At 46.6% G+C, this 21,105-nt stretch overlaps 1 protein-coding gene across 4 annotated transcripts in view; it reads right to left on the bottom strand.

Moving 5' to 3' along the window:
- Window positions 1-21,105, bottom strand: part of CIT (citron rho-interacting serine/threonine kinase) — a 164,456-nt gene that overhangs the window by 124,696 nt on the left and 18,655 nt on the right. For all 4 annotated transcript variants that reach the window (XM_041003643.1, XM_041003646.1, XM_041003642.1 and 1 more), the window contains 3 exons: window positions 18,750-18,851; window positions 5,553-5,695; window positions 3,922-4,015 (listed from right to left, as the gene is read on the bottom strand). In XM_041003643.1, coding sequence (XP_040859577.1) covers window positions 3,922-4,015; window positions 5,553-5,695; window positions 18,750-18,851 — 339 coding nt within the window. The remainder of the gene's footprint in view (window positions 1-3,921; window positions 4,016-5,552; window positions 5,696-18,749; window positions 18,852-21,105) is intronic.

Here is a 21,105-nt window from a genome sequence, read left to right as displayed (position 1 = left end):
CATCCCCTTGCTTTTTACTATTTGTAACACATCCCTGGAATGTTTGCCCTCCCCACCTGCGTGCTCCCTACACAGCAATGTGATATTGCTGTTGCCAAGTCTGCTCAGCTTTGCTTTGGCACACAGGGTGAAGAAGACTCAAGCTTGAGGGACTGAAACTGACATGGGTCAAGGGGAAGCCTTGATGTTGGATTGTCTGCACCAAGCCCACCACCAGCATGTACGGAGGTGTTAAAGAGCTAGCACAGACTGAGGGTTAAACTATAGGGTTTTGGCTACAATCAGCACTGACAGTGAACAACAGATATTTTTTAGAAGATAACAAGAAAAAACTGTAACATTTTGGTTTGGCTATTATAGCACCACTGTATCTTTTTTTTTTTAATGTTCACCCTTTATGCTTAACTACCTTACAGGACCCTTGCTACACAACTGTCCAGTACGCACCATCAATTCTTGCTGCACTTGCTGAACACAAACTGTCCACAAATATTCCATTCCCCTTGTTTGCAGCTCATAGGGCACAGCTGCTTGCTCACAACCAGAGAATTCAAAGGAACTTGAAGGGGTTGCAGGTACCAAGGTGACCCAGACAAAAAGCGTTAAGTTGTCAATGCTTCATTTCCAAACTAATAACTAGACTTACCAAAGACAGATTAATTCCCCCAAACTCATTCTTGTTTCACAATGTATCTGTGATTCTATATATTTATGTCCAACAATCCTCTAGATTCTATTATTAATTGGTATCAGAAAGATATGAAAAGGAGAAATACACATAGACTCACCCTTTGTACATCTCCTACAATGGTGCTTAATCATGATTAATAATGGTCTTTAATGATAATTAAGGATTACTCAGGTTTCATTAGTCACATTAAACCTGTTCACCATGTCATCGCACATCCTACCTAGGACTTCCCACCACGCGCTTTCCCCTCCTCCTGGGGCAACTCAGCCAGTTAATCTGGGTGAGACACTAACAGAGAACATCCTCTAGGAACCCACTCTGCCTGCAGCACACGGACAGCTCCCCAGCAGTATAAGCCATAGTTAATTCTCATGACGTTAATGGGGAAGAAAATAAACTAGTTCAACCAGAGATAACAAGAAAAGAACTAGGAGATAGGAGAGTCTCACCTGGGGGAGAGAGTGAAAACGTAAGGGAGGGAAGGAGAAAGAAAGGTAGAGGGACGGAGAGGGGATGGGAGGAAAAGAGAGGGAAGGAGAGAGGAGGGTAAAGGAAGAGAGAAAGGGTAGAGGAAGGGAGAGAAACAGGAAACACTTTTCCTAATTTTCCTCATCTAGCTGCCCAAGGCATTAAACCTACACCTGCCAAACAGGGAAAGGAAACTTACGCTGTGAGTCTGTGGAAAACAAACCCAGCCTTTTAGCTCCTACATAAATCTAAAAAGGGCTATCTCCTCTGAGTTTCCAGCTGCTACATGGGGGCTGAGTATCACTGACTGTGCTGTAATGCGTTTCATTTACAAGCTCCTTACGACTGTGTTCAATAGAGATCAATGAGATAGGCTGAACTGCTGCTGGCTGCTTGCCATGCTGCTTGCCGTTCTTTGACATTCCAGCAAGGTGACATGGGTGACCTAAGCACACAGCAGGTCTTACGGTCACCAGCAACCCCCCTTCCTATTTACTAACGAAAAGAAAAGACTCCAAAGCAACATCCTCAGTAAGAAGCCTGTCAGAAAGACAATGGATGACGGAACGTGCGACAGATCCAACACTCACACAGGGGGTGGCAGGATTTGGGTAACATGCAGTGATTTCAGTAAATGCAGGTTACATTTTTACATAGCATATTTGGAATATAGAAAATATTGAGGCCCTGCTATGGGCCTGTAAAACATTCTATTGAAAGGAAACATGGGTTTAACCCTATGTTCATCAATCAAAAATATTTCAATAATTATGATTCTATAGTATCCACCCTTGACTTCCTCTAAATTGCAGACTGTTGCTCTTTTGTAACAAAATGCAAAAAATAATAATAACAACAAAACATTATTTGCTTGTAACCCTCTGGCCCAGTGAGCACCCAGCAAAGGAGGCACAATTCTCTCGAGTGGATATCTGAAGAGCCATGCCTCCTTGACCACAATACTCAGTTCTCCTGATTCCTGAGCCACAAAGAGTCCTAAGAGCCTTGAAGCTCCTGGCCTGGACTGCAGGGTGCTACAATCAGAGGAACTGAAAAGGGCAGCTGGCAGCTCTGAGAACTCCAAATGAACAGGAGACCTGTGTGTCCCCCACGCGTCTGAGCACAGGGACGCAAACACGGCCTTGTCCATCACTCCTTTACTCAGCGACTGTTCTGTCATCGTCCAGCTTTCCAAGTAGGATTTCTTGCTGCAAATGCATCTCCCTGCTCTAATAATCAGCTTTCTGATACCTCTCAAACATGCAGGCATCTCAACCAGGAGTTACCCGAGTCACCTCTTCCTGACCTTAACCCTCTCTCCCAGGGACAACATCACGCCATGTCTGCAGAGGTTTTTGGTTGTTATGAATGTGGGGGAAAAGGCACTGCTGGCATCTAGAGGGTAACAGGCCTGGAAAGCAGCCAGACATCCTGAAATCCCCAGGACGCTTCCCCAATCACAAGGAATCACGCAGCCCGTAATGTCAACAGTGCTGAGGTTCTGCTGTCTCGCTCTGTGCCTGTACTGCCTGTACGTCAACGCATGTCTGAAGACAGGTGTCTATGAATGCCACCAGGGTAACAAGAAGAGTCACATCATTTATTTTTGCAGCGACTGATTCCCCTGAATTCAATACCTAAGTCCTCACATCTGTTTCAGAATTATCCACACAGTATTAAATGCAAATACTCTGACATTCTGATTCGTAACATTAATGGCCAGGTAAGTTGACAGTCTACAAGAAACAACAGCACTGAGGTAGAGAAATCCTGGCCTGGGACAGTCCAGTGTTGCTTTTTTTTCCTCCTCTTAAAAAAAAATTCCCAAATGCAAGGCTTGTTATCTCAAGACGGGTCTGAAGAACAGTCATAAAATGCAAAAAGCCAATAGGGCTCCAAGCCTTCTTCTGGCCTTAGCCTAATAATAACCACATCTCCTCCAAGATATGTAAGGGGGAGGAGGAGCGCAACTTTACCTACTGTCCTTGATAGAAAGCACTGAACTCCGAGCCTGGCAGCATGGTTCTCTAACCTCTTGATTAGTGCATTCTACTCCAATCACTATTTGCTGGAGAGGGAATGAAAGGCCAATTTCCTAAGGATTTGTCCAGGTCACCAAATGGCTCAGTTATGAAAGAAGTCTTAAAAACCTAAGTCCATCTTCTCTCAGACCTATCTTTTTTGCATAATTCACATTTCAGTAAGGACAAATTTTATTAGAAGATTTCTTTAAATCTCTTTTTTTTCTTTTAACTTTGTCATTTTAAAGAAGTCTCCCCGTGGATAACAGCTGCCCTCCTGCCTCCCTAATTAGCATGTGGGATATAGCTTGATTTTTAACAAGTTTTAAGATTTAAAAATTATATTCTGAGCTCCGGGTTTTTAGCACTTAGGGATATTTGGATGAAATGCTCGAGTGATTAATTTCAATTTTGCAGCACAGGAAAATACATCAAAATATTTTAAAAGTAAAAAGATGATGTAACAGAAAACAGGCTATAACAGACAAGGAAAAGGAAAACAAAATCAGTCTTTCCTTTTGAACCAAAATAAGAATATTCCTAAAACTGTTTTTGAGGGTGTTAGGGGAACTACATATAAAAGGTGCCACAACCTGGGAAATGGCCCTTATGGCCATGCTAACCCTCCCCGAACTCCCACACAGGCTCCAAATCTTATCTCAGTACTTCCCAAACATATAAAGTCCAGAAAGCTTTGTAGTATAACCTGTGCTAATAAGCTAGCTCATTCCGTTCTGTTACCATTTTATTTGAATTCATCTTAGCAGCAGATCCAAAATCCACCAGCTTGATGTGGCCCGTTCGGTCAATGAGAATGTTCTCGGGCTTGACGTCTCTGTAAGGAAGTTGGAACAATGAATCAGCACTGCCCTCCCTGTGCCAACCAGCAGGCAGTAACTGTTAACCTGGCATCTGGGTTCCACCAAGAACCTTAGCTTCTATTTTCCTCTACACCTGCTGATGGGTGTCGACAAGGAGCATACACATTGCCAAGCAGATCTTAAGAGGAAGGAAGGGAGGGAAGGAGGAATAGAGGCAAGTACCTGTTTGTTTGTTTGTTTTTAATTATTTTTATTGCAAAGTCAGATACAGAGGAGAGACTGAGGAAGATCTAGCAATCGATGATTCACTCCCCAAGTAACCGCAAGTGCTGCCCTGATCCAAAGCCAGGAACCAGGAACCTCCTCCAAGTCTCCCACGTGTGGGTGCAGGGTCCCAAGGCTTTGGGCCATCCTCGACCGCCTTCCCAGGCCACAAGCAGGGAGCTGGATGGTAAGCGAAGCCACCGGGATTAGAACCGGCGCCCATATGAGATCCCGGAGCATTCTAGGAGAGGACTTTAAGATGCTAGACCACCACCCCAGGCCCACATACCTGTTATAACTCAGATTATTTCCCCCAGAGATGCAGATTTTACATCACAAAAGCTAAGCCCAGGGTGGGCACTTAGCATAAATTAGTGACACACTGTGGGGGCCCTGCCCACCCCCCACCCCCATGCCTTTATCAGGATCCTCAGATTCAATTCCCACTCTGGCTCCTTACTCCAACTTCTGGCGAAAGCAGGTTGAGAGAGGCAGAGGAGATGGTTTGGATACTTGGGTCCTATCACCTAGGTGGGAGACTGGACTGAGCTCCTGGCTCCCAGTTTGGGCCTGGCCCAGTCCTCACTGCTGGGAGCACTTGGGGAGTATGGCAATAGATAAGAGTGCTCACACATTCACTCATGTGCCCTCGTGTTCTCTCTGCCTCTCAAGCAAAAATTATATATATAAAAAGAGAGAAGAAGGGAAAAGGAAGGTACACAGGCAAAAAAGAAGCTGCAGAACTTGCCCAAGGTCATGTAGCCCGATGGAAAAGTTAGGTAGCCAATGGAAAAGAAAAAAGCCAAAGAAAGCTGGTTTCAGGTTTCGTGGTCAAGCCATCACAACACTGCAGACAGACAGGAAACATCCGACAAGTGGGGATGTGAGGAACATGCATCATTGGGGAGCCCCTGGACAATACTGACAGGCGTGGTTGGCTCCTGTATAGGCCAGTTCCTTCCACAAATCACACCTGGTCTTTCCGCCACCCACCCCAGAGAAGCCAAGCGAGAGTTCTTTGTCTTAGCAGGTACACAAACAGAGCTTACTCCCTGGCAAACTGAGGAAACATGACCATTCCAGGCCTATTTTTCACTGTTGAATGGGCAAACTGAGGTGTTTGCCATCTTGAAAAGTTTCCCCTTTGGCCTATCCCAAGAGGGAAGGGCTAAAAATCAGATGAAGCATTATTCAGGTACTGAAGCCATTTGCCTGCTCATTAGCTATGCAGGAACCCCTGGGTGATGCAGATAAATCCTCAGCAAGGTACCAGAGAGCCCCACTTACCGGTGAACGTATCCCATTTGATGGACGCTGTGGATGGCCAAGATGAGTTCAGCCAGATAGAACTGAATTGTGTTTTCATCTAATTGGTCCTCATATCTATTCAAGAGGGACAGTAAATCCCCTCCAGGTTGATACTCCATGACCTGCAAAGAATGCCAGAGTTATTAATTTTTCACATAACAACAACAAAGGAATACTTCAATAGGATCCTCAAATACCGCTGGATATGTCACAACCACAGTGCCTCCACAAGGCAAGGAAGAATTGTGAGGCACAGGGAGAGTTATGAAGTGTGGTCCTTGTGCTAGGGGAAATTACATCCGTTCTCCCAAGAGAATCAATAAAATGCAAGACTAGTCCCAGACACCAAGCACAGTCACGTTTGCAACATAAGCTTGCAAAGTTTGAATTAAATCCACCCACTCCCCCACCCACCCAAGTCGACACCCAGACATTCCCCAGGAGCAGGTACACAGCATGGATGCATATTCCTAGAGGGCAACAAACTCCCTTGCATCCTTTTTTTGCTCCCTTCCTCAGGCAGCAGGTTACAGGAGGCGTGCAGAAAACGTGATGCCATCTTTTCCTGTGTGGTTGGCTTAGAAGATGAACGGCAGCCTCCAGGAAACACTTAAATGTGAAAGATAGAACCTCTGACCTATAATTCCACATCTACCAATTCATGGTCCAGGTACACTAGTCTGCAGATGGATAAATGGACACACTGCAGTGTTGTAACACACACACAAAACCTTGGAAGTCAGCCAAACATCTGTCAGCAGGATCCTGAGTGGAATACGATAACGTCTCAATCCTGGGATATGATGCAGATATTAAAAAATAAGTGGGTTCCAAATATTCGTGTAGCCATGGGAAGCTGTCCAAAGTAACATAGGCATGAGCTTCAAAAAGTTTGTGGAGAACATGAATTCTTTCCCTCTCTTCCAGGAGTCTCTTGTAAAGTGTCATCCTCTACAGGATAAGGTGTAACCCTCTTCTTGTGAGAAAAACAGTGGGAAAACACACACTGCAAATGTACACAGGGGAAAGTCAAGAACAACATAATGCCTCAGGTGAAAATCTGTGATTAGCAGAAACAATGTTTCCTATCCCGAGGAACTGAAATCCTTCCTCTTTTTGATGATCAGTCAACACCTGGCGCGCAGGCCACTTGGCTTTTAGCTTTGCCCTCACCTTCTCCTGAGCCATGTCCCCAGAAGGCCTGGCACCAGTGTCAAGGCCCTGGCTACCACTTGTTCCTCACCTTCCTTGCTCCTTTATTATAGGATCTTACCTGCTCTGGATGCCGAGAAGCTCAGCCCCACTTTCACCATCAGTGCACCGTGTTAACTCTTCAGAGTGCCCCACCTCCACAACCCCATGCTTTCTCAGGGAATGTCTTTTGTCCTGAAAGGCCTCAAATCTTTTCTAGAAAAAGATGATATCTGAACATTTCTTAAAAAACAAACAACAACAACAACAACAAAAACCACTAAATCTATCAAACTACATCAGTCTCCCAACATTCCACATCAGTCTCCCAACTCTTCTTTGTACTTAGGCCAGAATCAGGAGAATGCTCTGGACAAGTGGACGTGGAGCATCCTAAAGACCCCTGGCTGCCAAGTGAACACTCCAGAAGTCAACCCTGCACCAAGTCATCCTTGAACCTGAGACTCCTAGGGAAGCCAAGGACCTGCCCAGGAATTCCCAAAGGCTCCGTGGCCTCGACCCAGATCCCTCGGCTGACACTCAGCCTAACAGTGGACATGAAGAATATGGGTCCATTTGCACGGCAACTGCTGAAAAGCACAACTGACTGAGGAACTAGTAAGTGTGAGGCTTGGAAGGGGCAGCCCCCCCAGCGCATCTTCAGTTTCCCCCAAATTCACAGCTGACGTAAGTCGCTCATCCCCGTTCTTCAGCCACCTGGCTGCCTACAGCTCACCCACTCATCCCAACCTGGTTCTCCTCGGGCCCTGGGTACGTGGGTGAATGCTAATTTATACGTCTGTTTTAAATATATATTGCCATTAAAAAGGTCTTAAACATAAAAAAAAGGGAATTCATAGATAATAACAGAAGTACTCGTACTTTTAGAACGGAAATGTCTTAAAATAATAACAATACATATTTATGACAGGTTGCATTTATGAATTTCCTGTGGCTCAATTAGTGGTGTGAGAAAACAGGCTGGCTTGTGGGTTTGAGAAAGTCACACGTACGGAAGGCATTACAACTTCAAGGAGGTCAAGGGTGAGTGCCACTTGTTCCTCGGCTGCTGCTCCAGAAGATTCTATCTGTAATGTCTAGATGAACTGTTCTGAAAATAAGAAAGCATCCCTAAAAAAAGGCAAAAAAAGATATGTGTTCCTTGCTCCCATTCAGAAAAACCCAGCTGAAACCAGCCTTATCTACATGTTAAATCACTTTCCATTCCTTTGGAAACCAGGATTGACTGGCCAAAAAAAAAAAAAAAAAAAACCCACAAAACACACACACAGGGCCTGGCAATGGTAGCCTAGTGTCTAAAGTCCTCACCTTACACATGCCAGGATCCCATATGGGTGCCGGTTCTAGTCCCAGTGGCTCCACTTCCCATTCAGCTCCCTGCTTGTGGCCTGGGAAAGCAGTTGAGGACGGCCCAAAGCCTTGGGACCCTACACCGTGTGGGAGACCTGGAAGAAGTTCCTGGATCCTGGCTTTGGATCAGCTCAGCACCGGCCGTTGTGGTCACTTGGTGAGTGAATCAACGGATGGAAGATCTTCCTCTCTGTCTCTTCTCCTCTCTGTACATCTGACTTTGCAATAAAAATAAACAAATCTTCTTTAAAAAATCAGCCAACATTACAACAGGTTCCACATCATGGAGCCAAAATAGAGCAAATGACCAACCTCTAAACAGAACAGGTCCCAAGAAACTAATCAGACTTGTTCTAACAACACAGTTCCAGACCTTATCCAAACCCCAAAATGACGTCATCAGGGGAGAGGTGCTCATTCTATTATAAATGCAGCCCAAAGGGAAGACAGTTTGTTTGCAATCAACTGCTGTGGTTTGGATTTGGTTTGTGCGAGTTTTCCCCAAAGTGCCATGTGCCTAGACCTTGGTCCTCAATGTGTCAAAGTTGAAAAATAACAGGACTGGTAACAGGTGAAGCCTAGTGGTAAGCTGTAAGCCTGGCCCTTCCCTGCTCACTGGCTTCGTGTCTTATCCATCACGACATCATTTATCGGAAGGTGACTCAGCCAGAGGCCCTTAACCCACAGAGCCAGCCAGCATCAAGCTCTTTGGACCTTCTGCCTCCAAAACTATGAGCTATGCAAACCAATTTTCTAAAATCCCCATCTCAGATATTTCATGATGCTAATGGCAATCTGAATAATATTCGAACCTAGCCTTAATCAAAGGCATGCTGTTGATCTTAAAGAGATAATAAGAAACCAAGAGTTGAGGGCTTTCTGCAGACACTCTGGGACTGCTGAAATGGTATCAAATCACGTGGCCCCAGAAGCAATGTCACAAGCTGAGAAGCTTGAAGTCTTCAAATCTTGAAGTGCTAGCTGTGTACCAAAGACCAGGACAGCAGGCCCGGGCTGTATCAGAGGGTTCTTCACTGCCACTGAACTTGTCGAAAACGGACTTTGAACACAGAGAGCTGGTGAGGTGCTGCTCCTTTACAATGTGACTGCTAATCCAAGGAGACTGTGAGCAAGGCTTTCCCACGTCTGCCCATACAATCAGAATTCCTGGAAAAAGTGGTTTTTTGAAAAATGATAAGACACACTCATTCAAATAAAGACTCCAGTGTCAGGTACTGTTCTAGATGTGAGCAAAACTGCGGCAAATAAAACACAGGAAACCTGCTGCCTTCGTGGAATCGGCATTCCAGTGGAATGGAAAAAAATACTTTAAATTATTATAATAATAGAGCGGGCATTTAGTCTAGTAGATGAGATAGCCATTTCCCTCATCAGTACCTGGGTTCAGTGCCTGGCTCCGGCTCCTGACTCTTGCTTTGTGGGAATGCAGACCCTGGGACGCACGAGATAATCACTCAGGTAGATGAGTCTCTGCCACCCACAGAGGAGACCCTGGTTTAGTCCTCAGCTCCTGGCTCCAGCCCTGGCCCAGCTCTGCATGTTGCATGCAACTGGAAAGTAAGCCAGCAGATGGTGGTTGCGTGTGTGTGCGTGCGCTTGCGTGTGTGTCTGTGTGTGTGCATCTTTCACTCACTGTCTCTCAAATAAACCAAACTTTTACAAATAAATAACAAATATGCAGCGTAAAGCAGTGGGCTATATCTCCTTCCTATGCCACCTTCTTAGGGAGCAGGGACATGCATTTTAAGGAACCACTGGTGTGCTTCTGATGCAGCCACTGCAGCCGCTGCAGCACGGAGACTCGCAGCTGATGAGACTATGCAACCAGTGTGGCTCTCCACTCCTGCTGAATTCAAGGTTTGTACAGCAGAGGTGCCCTTGAACAAAGCTCAGCTTTAATAAAACAGCTCTAGCTTCTGTTCTCTCTCTCTCTCTCTCTAGCTTTTCTATATATCAACTGACAACAAAGGGCTGGAAATAACCAGTCCATCGGCAATGAAGATTCCACATCCTTGCAAGGGCTGGAAATATCCCCTGCACACAGTGAAGAGCCGCAGGTCCTCACTGGCATGGTAGTCACCAAGGCACAGAAGCCACAAGACCGTGGACATAAGAGAGGGGCAAGGTGCCCTTCAGGGAACCAGCCCCACACAGCATGGCAACCCCGCTGATGGCAGAGAAAGCACGGCAGCTGACAGACAAGCCTGGCTTGGAGTTATAACGGACTTGCTCTTTTAAAGCAAAGACATTCCAGCCAACAGAGACGCCCCTTCTGATGGCAGCAGCTGCAGATGCTAATTAAAGGGCAAATCTTACACGTGTTCCCTTTGCAAGGCGTGTGACTGCCTCTCTACTGGTGTTTGCATCGAAACACCTTGTTAGTAGAATGACACTTTATCCTTTCTATTGCATCTAAACTGAAGAACAGAGAGAGTGAGTGTGTGTGTGTGTGTGTGTTCATGCATTCACATGTATGCACACTGACCCAGATGCATGCTCAAACACACATGCCCACACATGGGGTTGGAGAATAGTTGAAAGTCTTTAAGATTTGCTATGGTGGGAGTGGATCTCCTTAAAAGTCATGTGTTGGAGAGGTAACGCCCAAAGTGATCTGACCACGGTATTGGGAATTGGAACCTTTGGAGATAATCAGAGTTGGATGGGGTCATGAGGGTGGGTGGGGCCCCAGGGATGGCAAGAGTGAATTCACAGGAAGAGGAAAAAACTGAAGCCCACCCGGCCGCACGATGTCCTGTGCACGTGCTGCTACAGCAGGAAGGCCCTCATCACGTGCTGCGCCGAGGCCAGCACCAGATTCTTGGCCTACCCATCCTCCAGAATGGTGAGCCAAGTAAACTTTCCTCTGTCTACACGATCCAGGACTGGTACTTTGTTACACTGACAGACTGCAGATGAAGACAAATCCTCTACTGCCGTTTGCATAGGGCATTGGTAGAGGCATGCTGTGCTAGCTGCCTCTGAGAAACATCTCCTTGAAAGGTTCATGCATTCAGCATGACTGGAAGCGCTGTGAAGAGATGGAATGATACGGCTGGCATCGTTATCTGCCCAGTGTTCCTCACTTCTGGCTCAGGGGAGGGGAGGGCACCTCTAAACAGACTGGCCCCCGGCAGAGAATCAGACTATCCTTCCTGAATGGCAAGGTGACCATGAGAAAGACAACAGGCTGTTTATCTCAGAAAACGTGAATGCAGCCTGACTCATTCATCTGCTAGGGAAAAAAAAAAAAAAAAGCCTGATTGAGAACTGAATCATCTACAGTCAAGGCAAGAAGCAGCATCCTCCAACCAGGTAATTGAGGACATTAACTAATAAAGGAGCTGTTTACACAGCTTCCAGTTAGGTTCAAGGAAATAAACATGAGCTGACAAGCACACTGCAAGGCCAGCAGGTGCAGGGGAACGGGTACAACGCGGGCTTGAGAGGAGGAAAGGGAATTCAGACACCTGCCTGACTGCTAACAGCCCACAGGGAACAGCAATCACCAAAACGGCAGCTGCAGGGGAATGGTTCACAAGCGAGGTCCCCAGACCAGGCCCAACAGCACCACCTAAGAACTTGCTAGAAATGCAAAGGCAGGGCCAGAATGGTGGCATGGCAAGGCAATCCTATCACACTGGCATCCCATACGACTGCCGGCTCTGGTCTCAACCGCTCCACTGCCCATCCAGCTCCCTGAAACAGCACAGGATGGCCCAAGGCCTTGGACCCTTGCACCCACGGGGGAGATCCAGGAGAAGCTCCTGGTTCCCAGCTCCAGACCAGCCGAGCTCTGGCTGTCACGGCCATCTGGGGAGCGGACCAGTGGCAGGAAGATTTCTGACTCTGTCCCTCTCTGTGTGTAACTTTGCTCTTCAAGTAAAATAAATAAATCCTCAAAAAGCAAAGTGCAGCGCAGGTGCTGTGACACAGCCAGTTAAGCCACTCCTTGGGACACCCGTGCCCATTATCAGAGTGTCGGGGATCGGCCTGCCTTTGATTCCAACCCAGCTCCCTGCACCTAGAAGGCAGCAGGTGACAGGCCAAGCACTTGGCTTTTGCTGTTCCTGTGGAAGACACAGAGCTCCCGGCTTCAGCCCAGCCCGGCCCTGGCTGCTGCAGGCATCTTAGATGTGAACCAGAGAACAAAACAGCTCTCTTGCACTCTCTCCCTCCCTGTCCCCCTCTCTCTCCCACCCTCTCTCTCACATTGCCAGACCCCCTTTCCTATCACTCTGTCACTCTGCCTTTCAAATAAATAGTAAAGAAAAGAAATATAAAATCTAGAGCAGGTGTTTGGCCTAGCAGTTAGAAAGGCTAATTAGGGCCCAGTGCAATAGCCTAGTGGCTAAATCCTCATCTTCCTTCCGCCGGGATCCCATATGGTCATCGGTTCATACTCCGGCTGCTCCACTTCCCATCCAGATCCCTGCTTATGACCTGGGCCAAAGCCTTGGAATCCTGGTCCCACATGGGAGACCCAGAGGAAGCTCCTAGCTTCAGACTGGCTCAGCTCCAGCCATTACAGCCACTTAGGGAGTAACCCAGCGGATGGCAGATCTTTCTCCCTGTATCTGCTTCTCTCTGTATATCTGCCTTTCCAATAAAAAAAATTAAAATAAAAGAATAAAAGCCAAATTGGGATGCCTGTATCTTACATAGGAGTACCTGTGTTCAAGTCCTGACTCAAGGTCCTAATCGCAGCTTTCTGCTAAGGCACACCTGGCAGAGAGCAGGTGACAGCTCCAGTGCATAGATGGATGACACCCACAGGGGAGTCACTGACAGGGTTCCCAAACACCTGGCTCCCCTCCTGGCCCGGGCACTTTACAGTATACCTCCATAACCAGAACACACACCAGGCGATTCCAGGGCACAGAGAACTCCCTGAGGCAGCAACATACCCAGCAACTCCATTGGGATGACTGAAAGGGGGTATTAATGCCTCCTTTTTGCTGATGAGAAAATGGAAGCCACAAAGGACAATGACTCTGGAAAGACCAAATAAAGCACGCGATGAGAGCAGAAGTGACAGTGCAGGGACCCATCCCTGTCGGGGTGGGCACCTGGCTGCCAAACACTGGCTGTGGGAGACGTAGCACATGAACACAGCCAGGAGAGTTCAGAAAGAGGCTTGAGAAACGAGATCAGCTGGGCTGACAATCGGATGGGAAAGAACAAATCCCAAATGGAAAAACGGAACATCAGAACCAGGGTTCTATTAGCAGCAGCGCTGGGGATGCACCAGAACGAAAGAGTCTTCAGTAAACTCACAGAAAATGCTATGTTCCCCTCACTCCAAATCCATCCTGTTCTTCAGCTGAATCTCGGCTGCACAGCTCAACGGCACACCAGACAGCCATGCAGTGAGGTGACTAAGCTCTGACCAACAAAATGCGAAAGGAAGTGATATGTCCAATGGAATTTGTTGCCTCTGAATTTCTGTGCTTTTCTCCTGTTAGCCAGCAAGAACAAAGATGTAGGCTGGTTCAACCATGTCACAGAGCTCACCAAAACCCCAAAGAATGGGAGTGCCACAGATAGAAGAACCTGGGTCTGTGAATTATCACAGAGACAGACCCACACACACGCTGGGGAAGAACTGTGAAATCAACAGAGGAGAGCTGACAGCAGGGGAGGGAGGTGGGGTACAGGCTGAAAGCCAAGGTGGCCTCCAGAGGTCATGAGCGCAGCCAACGCCGAGAAACGCTCAAGGCCCCAGCGGCAGCAGATCCACACGTGGCGAGCTGCAATGCGGTGCTTTCAGTGCGAGGCCCACTCCTTCGTGGAAGGGCACCGAAGCAGACACCTGTTGCACAGAACTGAACAGATTTCTTTACGAACCGCGTCTATGAGGCACCATTTCCGTGGGCCACCTGCCAGGAGCCGGGCCCAGCCTTGTTATACAGGACCAGATGTGACAGGGCCATTGGCTATGGTTGTCTATATACACCAAGAAACGGTAAGCCCCATTCATCGGTGTGTCATAGCAAAGGGGAACTTTTGAACTATCAGAAATCCAACAGGATGCAAGTTTTGTTGCCTTGCACTGCACTCCAAATTTTGAAAAACATCTCACTAAGTATATCTTGAATTATATATGCAAGGACAAAGTGCTTACTGTTTATATAAGTAAAAGGGTATGTAAATCAAATTATGAAATTAATCGTGCGTTCATCAAGCTGTTTAGCTGGTAAAGCGCTACCAGCAGCAAGAGAGAAATAGTCGCTCACCTCATGGAAGAAGTAGCTTAGTGGATAGGACCAACACTTGCTCTTGAAGAGGAATATAGAGTGCTATGAGAATACAGCAGGAGGAGCTTCACCCCAGCGGCACAGGGCCAAAAGAGAAAGTTCTGGAAGAAGCAACATGTGACACCTGCCACAAAAGAAGGGGAAGAGTTGGCTAAGCCAATCAGGGAGTGAGGGAACAGCACAGAGAAAAGGGAGTGGCAAGGTCAGAAAACAAAAAAAAGAAAGGGGAGTGAGAGACAAAGTCCCCAGGCTGAAGACAGAAGCCACGGGGCCCATGGAAGCCCCATGCAAGATCTGGGCTGGGCTGCATCCAGCAGATGGGAGGAGGGTAGTGGGGTGGAAGGAGAAGGCCTGCAGGGAGGGCACCACAGGTGGCAGGAAGAGCTCAAAGCGGGCACCACAGTGGTGCAAGCGAGACACGGGGCTCAACTCCCAGAGCAGAGGCAGGACCAGAGACAAGGCACTGCCAGCAGACAGAGATGGGGTGCAGGGGGAAGAGTCCTGATTTTTTTATCATTGATTTAAAATATATCTTCCATTATATTTTGTAAGCATCACAAATTGATGTGCAATTGCCCGAGGAGCTTAGCACCATACAGAAGTCTCTCCAGACTTCAAAGATGTCGTAATCGGTTTGGTGGTTAATTGATGGGAAGGAATTTTCAGCGCTTAACAGTGCAACAATGGGAATGAGCACGGTGGCAGGCTAATCCACCTCCTGAGGTGCTGGCATACCATCTGAGCACCGGTTCAACACCTGGCTGCTCCACTTCAGGTCCAGCTCCCTGCTAATGTGCCTGGAAACGCAACAGAGAATGGCCCGGGTCTTTGGGTCCCTGCACCCACGTGGGAGACTCAGAAGAAGCTCCTGTCTCCTGGCATTGGATTGGCTCAGCTCCAGCCATTGCAGCCACTTGGGGAGTGAGTCAGCAGATGGAAGACCTCTCTTTATTTGTCTTTCCTTCTCTCTGTAAAATGTGTCTTTCAAATAACAATAAAGAAATCTTATTTTTTAATAACAATAAGATGAACTCTTGGGTAGGCATTTAGCCTAGCACTTAATAAACCACTTAGGACACCTGTGCCCTGCATCAGGGTGCCTGGGTTCAATTCCTGGCTCTAGTTCCTGAATCTAGCTTCCTGCTAATGTAGACTCTACAACACAGCAGCAGTGATGCAAATGACTGACTTCCTGCCACGTTTGTGGGAGGCCTAGACTGAGTTCCCAGTCCCCATCTTCAGTTCTAGCCTGGTCCTAGTGCTGTAGATAAAAATCTCCCAGTGGATGGGAGACTTTTCTGGTTCTCAAATAAATTAAAAAAAAAAAATTTAAGTTTGTTTTTCTACCCAGAGGGTAAGAAAAAATGAGTTGATGAAACAGTATAAGGCACACCAGGAAAACTATGGACTCTCTAAATTTCTGAAACAAAAATTAGAGCCCTTCCCAACTCCAGGTCTTCCTGTGATCTGTGTTGCCTTGAAAATGAAATTTATTGGGGACTAGCATTGTGGTACAGTGTGTTAAGCCTCCACCTGAAACACCAGCATCCCATGTAGGTATCAGTTCAAGTCCCAACTGCTCCACTTCTGATCCAGCTTCCTGCTATTGCATCTGGGAAAGCAGCAGAAGATGGTCCCATGTAGGACACCTGGGAGAAGCTCCTGTCTCTAGTCAATCAGTAGATGGAAGATTTTGTTCTTCCTTCTCTCTTTGTAATTTTGCCTTTCAAACAAATAAAAAATAATTTTAAAGAAAGCAAGGAAGGTGAGGTTTACCCTCAGAAGCTGATGCTCTCACTCTCTTGCAGAGCTCTGTTTAAAAAAAGAAAAAAATCCAAAAGAACAGTAAAGACAATGGATGAGGATCTCAACCCAATCAAAGACCCTGCTGTTTCAGGGCAACTTCCTTCCCGAAGGCTGATGACCAGTCCCACTGGCTACCACACTCACAGGTCACTGTGTTGTGTGAGCATCGCGTGCACCTGCGTGAACCTTGCCTGCTGCTCCTGGACTGCTGACTCACCCAATCCATCATGATCGCAAATGCTGGAGACGGTGTTAACACAACGGGTGGGGTTCGTGAATTCGTACAGGAAGAATTCTAGGCTGCCAGAGTTTTTCAGCTCTGTCATAATTTCACAGGACCATTGCTGGTGATGCAGCCGCCATTGATCCAAACCTCATTATGGGCTGTGTGACCACACAAGCAAACCGGGGCGGGGAGTGGGGGCTCTGCAAGCCACAGAGAACATGGCAAACACCGCATGGGCCTCAAACACGCCAGAACATCAACAACCCCGGAAACACATCTCGGGCATCTTTGCCTGTGTCAGAAAAATCAACAGGGACGATGCACTGTTTCAGTCTGAATGTGCCTGTGGCTGTTTTTAAATTTGCTTTTATATGAGGAAAGCTGAATGTCCCTTCCTTTGGTCACTGTTTCATAGGCCTTCCTTGTTTTCCTACTAGACTTGAGCCTTCTTGCTTCTTCTCTGTTGCACTCTTTATTAAACAGAGCCATGAAGCTTTGGACTATACTGCAAATTGAAAATATCATATCTCTAAAGATCAATAAAGTACTAAATTTAGAGGAAAAAAAAAATCATCTGTGATGCTGGGGGCTCCAACGCCCCCGGTCCTGAAGAAGGAAGGCTTCCAAGACAACACACTGCAAAGGATGCTTCAAGCCAGACACAAAGAGGCTAGGTCCAATTCCGAAGCAGCATGTGCTGAATACACGGAGAGCCTTCCGGTACACCTGTGTGTGACAATGTCCTCACTCGGCAGGTGAGGGGGGCCAGGGAGGAGTCTCAACTCATGGGAAACCCAGGCTAATCAACTGCTTATTCTAGGCCAGGAATAAGGGCGAAGTCCCTCAAAAACACCCAGTGAAAATTCAAATTAGATGGGATTCCACCTCCCCCCCACCCTTTTCTCTCACATGACCCCATATAAAAGGTCATCTCCATTTTCAAAGTCACAGAGCAGTCTTGTTTTAAGGCCTGGATGGGGGAATGTCTGGCCCATAGGCTATTACAAGGCCTACAGAATCACTTGGTCTGGTCCTTCCAAGGCAACCACAAGCAGAACTCAAGATTCCAACAAATCCGTTTAGTGGGCTCATTTTTCAAATTGATCATTTTGTAACGGCCCACAAACGATTCTGGAAATATCCAAATGGCCTTGGCTGGTTCCCCACCCGTTTCAAGGGTTAACCCAGGAATGAAAACTGTTTCTAGCATACACTTTGAAATCCACAAACCTAAATCCCCCAAGAGGCTAAACAGGGCCTTGACATTAATTTTAGCATTCTATTAAGTTGTGCTGGATGCACACAAGGGAAAGCTGTCCTCGCTGGGCAGAATGCAGGGGGTCAGTATGTGCTGACAGGGACAGTCGCCTGGGATAAACCGGTGAAAGGCAAAAAGTAAGCTGAACAGCCAGAGAGACAGCAGCAAGCCATTTCTGCTTAAAAAACAAAAACAAACAAAAAAACCCCCTATATGTCCATGCGTATATAGAAATATTTTTCCCTTGGGGCTCAGAAAGAACATATACAGCCATTAGCACGTGGTCCCCTAGAGAGCAGGAGTAGGAGAAAGGATAGAGGACTTTCCTGTTACTTCGTCCACACCTGCAATGCTTGCATCTCCTGCCTAACTGGCACATAGCAAGCACTTCTTCATTGCATACACGGTGCAATTACATCACAGGTACATAACGGGCAATAGCCAAACCAGGATAATTAGCAGATCCATATCTCAAGTATTTATCGTGTCTTTGTGTTGGGAACATTCAAAACCCTCTTGTAGCTGGAAGTATTGTATTCTGAAAAATACAATAACCATTACCTGAACTAAATCGCTAAGCCTGCTGTGTGGCGGACCACAGGATCCCGGGCCTCCTGTCCAATCATTAGCCAGTCCCTGCTTCTCTCTCACGTGTCCCTACTCTTCCCAACCTTGGGTCATTACTATTCTACTCTGCACTGAGAAGATAAGTTTCTCAGCTTCCACATGTTACAAAGAAATTCTGCATTTTCTTGTATCAAACATAACTATGTTAACTTGCAAAGGCAAGTTCCGTTAAAGGTAACTGCAAACTATTCCCAAACCAATGATTTCTCATGATTGCCCTCTGAGCCACAGCTCCAGTATCCAACAATAATGAGGCTATTTCCAAAGGGGTTTGCTCTTCATCTTTAACATGGGAAGGATGAGAAGATAGATAGCTGTAAGCCAGGGAAGCGACCAAAAGAACCTCAGGAGCAAGAGCCACATTCGAGCCTGCAGCCCCTGAACACAAGAACACTAGAGGTGAGCATACACAGACTTACCAAGTAGAGGTTGTTTTTGTCTTGGAAGGCATACTGTAATTGGGGGATCCAGGGGCTTGTGCTCCAAGACAGTATGTTTCGTTCTTCCTCAAAAAATGAAACCTGGGGAAAAAAAGAAGCCATTTTAGTCAATTATAAAGAATTAAAAGGAGTGGTTGGGGGTGGTATGGGAACAGTCCTTTTCTCTTTATAAACTGCTGTTTCTGATTGAAAAAAAAAAAAAAAAAAACACGGGGCAGGCAACGTGGTGCAGCAAGTTAAGCCACTGCAGAGGATGCCTACATCACCTACAGGGTACCTGTCTGCATCCCGGCTACTGCACATCAGCTCCAGCTGCCTGCTAACCCATCCTGGGAGGCACAGAGGATGTCCTAAGTGTTTAGGATGGAGTTTGGGGCTCCTGGCTTCAGCCTGAACAAGTCCTGACTAATGTGGACATTTGGGGAGTGATTCCTCTATTACTCCCTGTCATTCTGCCTTTCAAAGTACCAGATAAAAATACATAAATACTTTCAAAAAATAACAAACAAACAAGAAAGTCATCACTTAGCATTTCTCTTAATCGTGTGCTTACTTAGCTTACAACGTTTTGGCCAGATCTGTGGTATTACCTCTCCAGTCATTTGACATCTTTCTTTAGAGCTAATTCACTTGGGAAAAAAAAACTGAATAGACTTCTCTTCCAGTTTACTTTCCTGCATACTCAGTCCTAAGCCATTAGGCAGACTGGAACAAAGTGAGCATTCATGCCAGAGAGAACCGTGGTGCCCAGAACAGGCTGCCAGGCCCAAGCGGAGCAGGTAGAGAGCAGCCAGGTGTGCAGGGGCGGCCTAGAGCAGGAGATGTGAGCCCACCAAGCAGAGGACGGGAGTTATGATGCATATTAACATACAGAACAAATACAGTTAAGGAGAGAACGCCAGAGAAAGGAATTACAAACACGGAAAGAGTGTAAGTAAAAAGAGCCGTAAGAAGTTGAGAATTGGGGGTATTAGAGTGAAGGCATGGTTCTTCAGCGAGACACAGAAATGAATAAAGATGTGTGGGTATGTACATAGGACTGCGTGCACGTATGCGTACGATGTATATTCACATCTGTACTTCTTACTGCTGTCCACAGGCAGTGATACCCTGTGAGCAGTACAGACACGCAGTGCCCAGATCTTGGTCTCTAAGCACCATTTTGCACAAAAGGAACAGGGAACCTTGTAGAAACGTGAGCAACATCAGACAAATCTTAAGTTTTACAAAATCAAGTGGCCTGTAATTTTCAGAATCACCAAGTTATCATATGAGTGCAGGGAAAATTCGAGGAATCGTTTCCAAATAAAGAAAACCAAGAGACAAAAATACTAAACGGGATGTGTCATCCTGAACTGGATTGTGTATGATTTTTTTTTTCTTCATTTTATTTGAACGGCAAAGAGAAAAAAAAAAAAAAGGGAAAAGATTTTTGCATTCATTGGCTCACTCCCTACAACAGCTGGGACAGGGCCAAGGCTGAAGTCAAGAGCCCAGGACGGAATCTGGATCTCCCATGTGGGTGGAGAGACCCAAGCACCTGAGTTATTACCTGTTGCCTCCCATGGTGCACACCAGCAGGCAGCTGGAATTAGAAGAGGAGCCAACAAGAACCCTAAGCACTCCAGTAAGAGATACATAAACCTCATGTAGCACCCTGACCACTGTGCCAAATGCGCAATCCTAGGTCAGTGATTAATAAACACACACCCATTATGCCCATGAATTTCAATTTTTCACACCAAAACACATTTATCTTTTAATTCCACTTTGCATGAACTACAGTCTCTGGCTGTATTTCTCAAAGGAACCCTAAGTTAAAATTGTTAGAAATTTGGGATTATTTCAAATTTCAAAAAAAAAAATCAAACATACTTTCTTCTGATTCGTTCTAACACTAATAAAATCATAGGTTTGGAGGCTCTGGTTTAATATTAAGGATTTAAATATCTTTACACAGTCTGACCACCATACTGTGAAAATCACCTCACCCACTCCCAGCGACAGAGCTAACGCATCCCAGGAACGCAGACGCAGCTCGGCAATTTTCCACCCGGAAGTGCTGATGTCCTTCCCCTGTCCGGCTCACAAAAGGTGCTCATTGGAGCTTGGCTGCACAGAACAGTCTCCACTCTTGCTTGCTTTCCACTGACTGTCTGACTTCTGGAGCCTCCGTCACAGTTGGCGGTCTCTGGGGACTTCTTCCGGTTGTCATAGAACTCTGGGCAGGCATGCAGCCTCGCCTGGCTGACCACAGGCCTTGTCAGCAGGACACCACCTCCCCCGATTTCCTGTCTGGCCTTTCCTTTCACTGGCTCCCTGTGCTGGCTTCTCT

Source organism: Ochotona curzoniae, unplaced genomic scaffold (genome assembly GCF_017591425.1).
Source record: "Ochotona curzoniae isolate NIBS_2020 unplaced genomic scaffold, NIBS_Ocur_1.0 scaffold_274, whole genome shotgun sequence".
Lineage (NCBI taxonomy): Eukaryota > Metazoa > Chordata > Mammalia > Lagomorpha > Ochotonidae > Ochotona > Ochotona curzoniae.
Note: the sequence above shows the minus strand (reverse complement) of the source record. Positions and strands in the feature narration are given on the sequence as shown.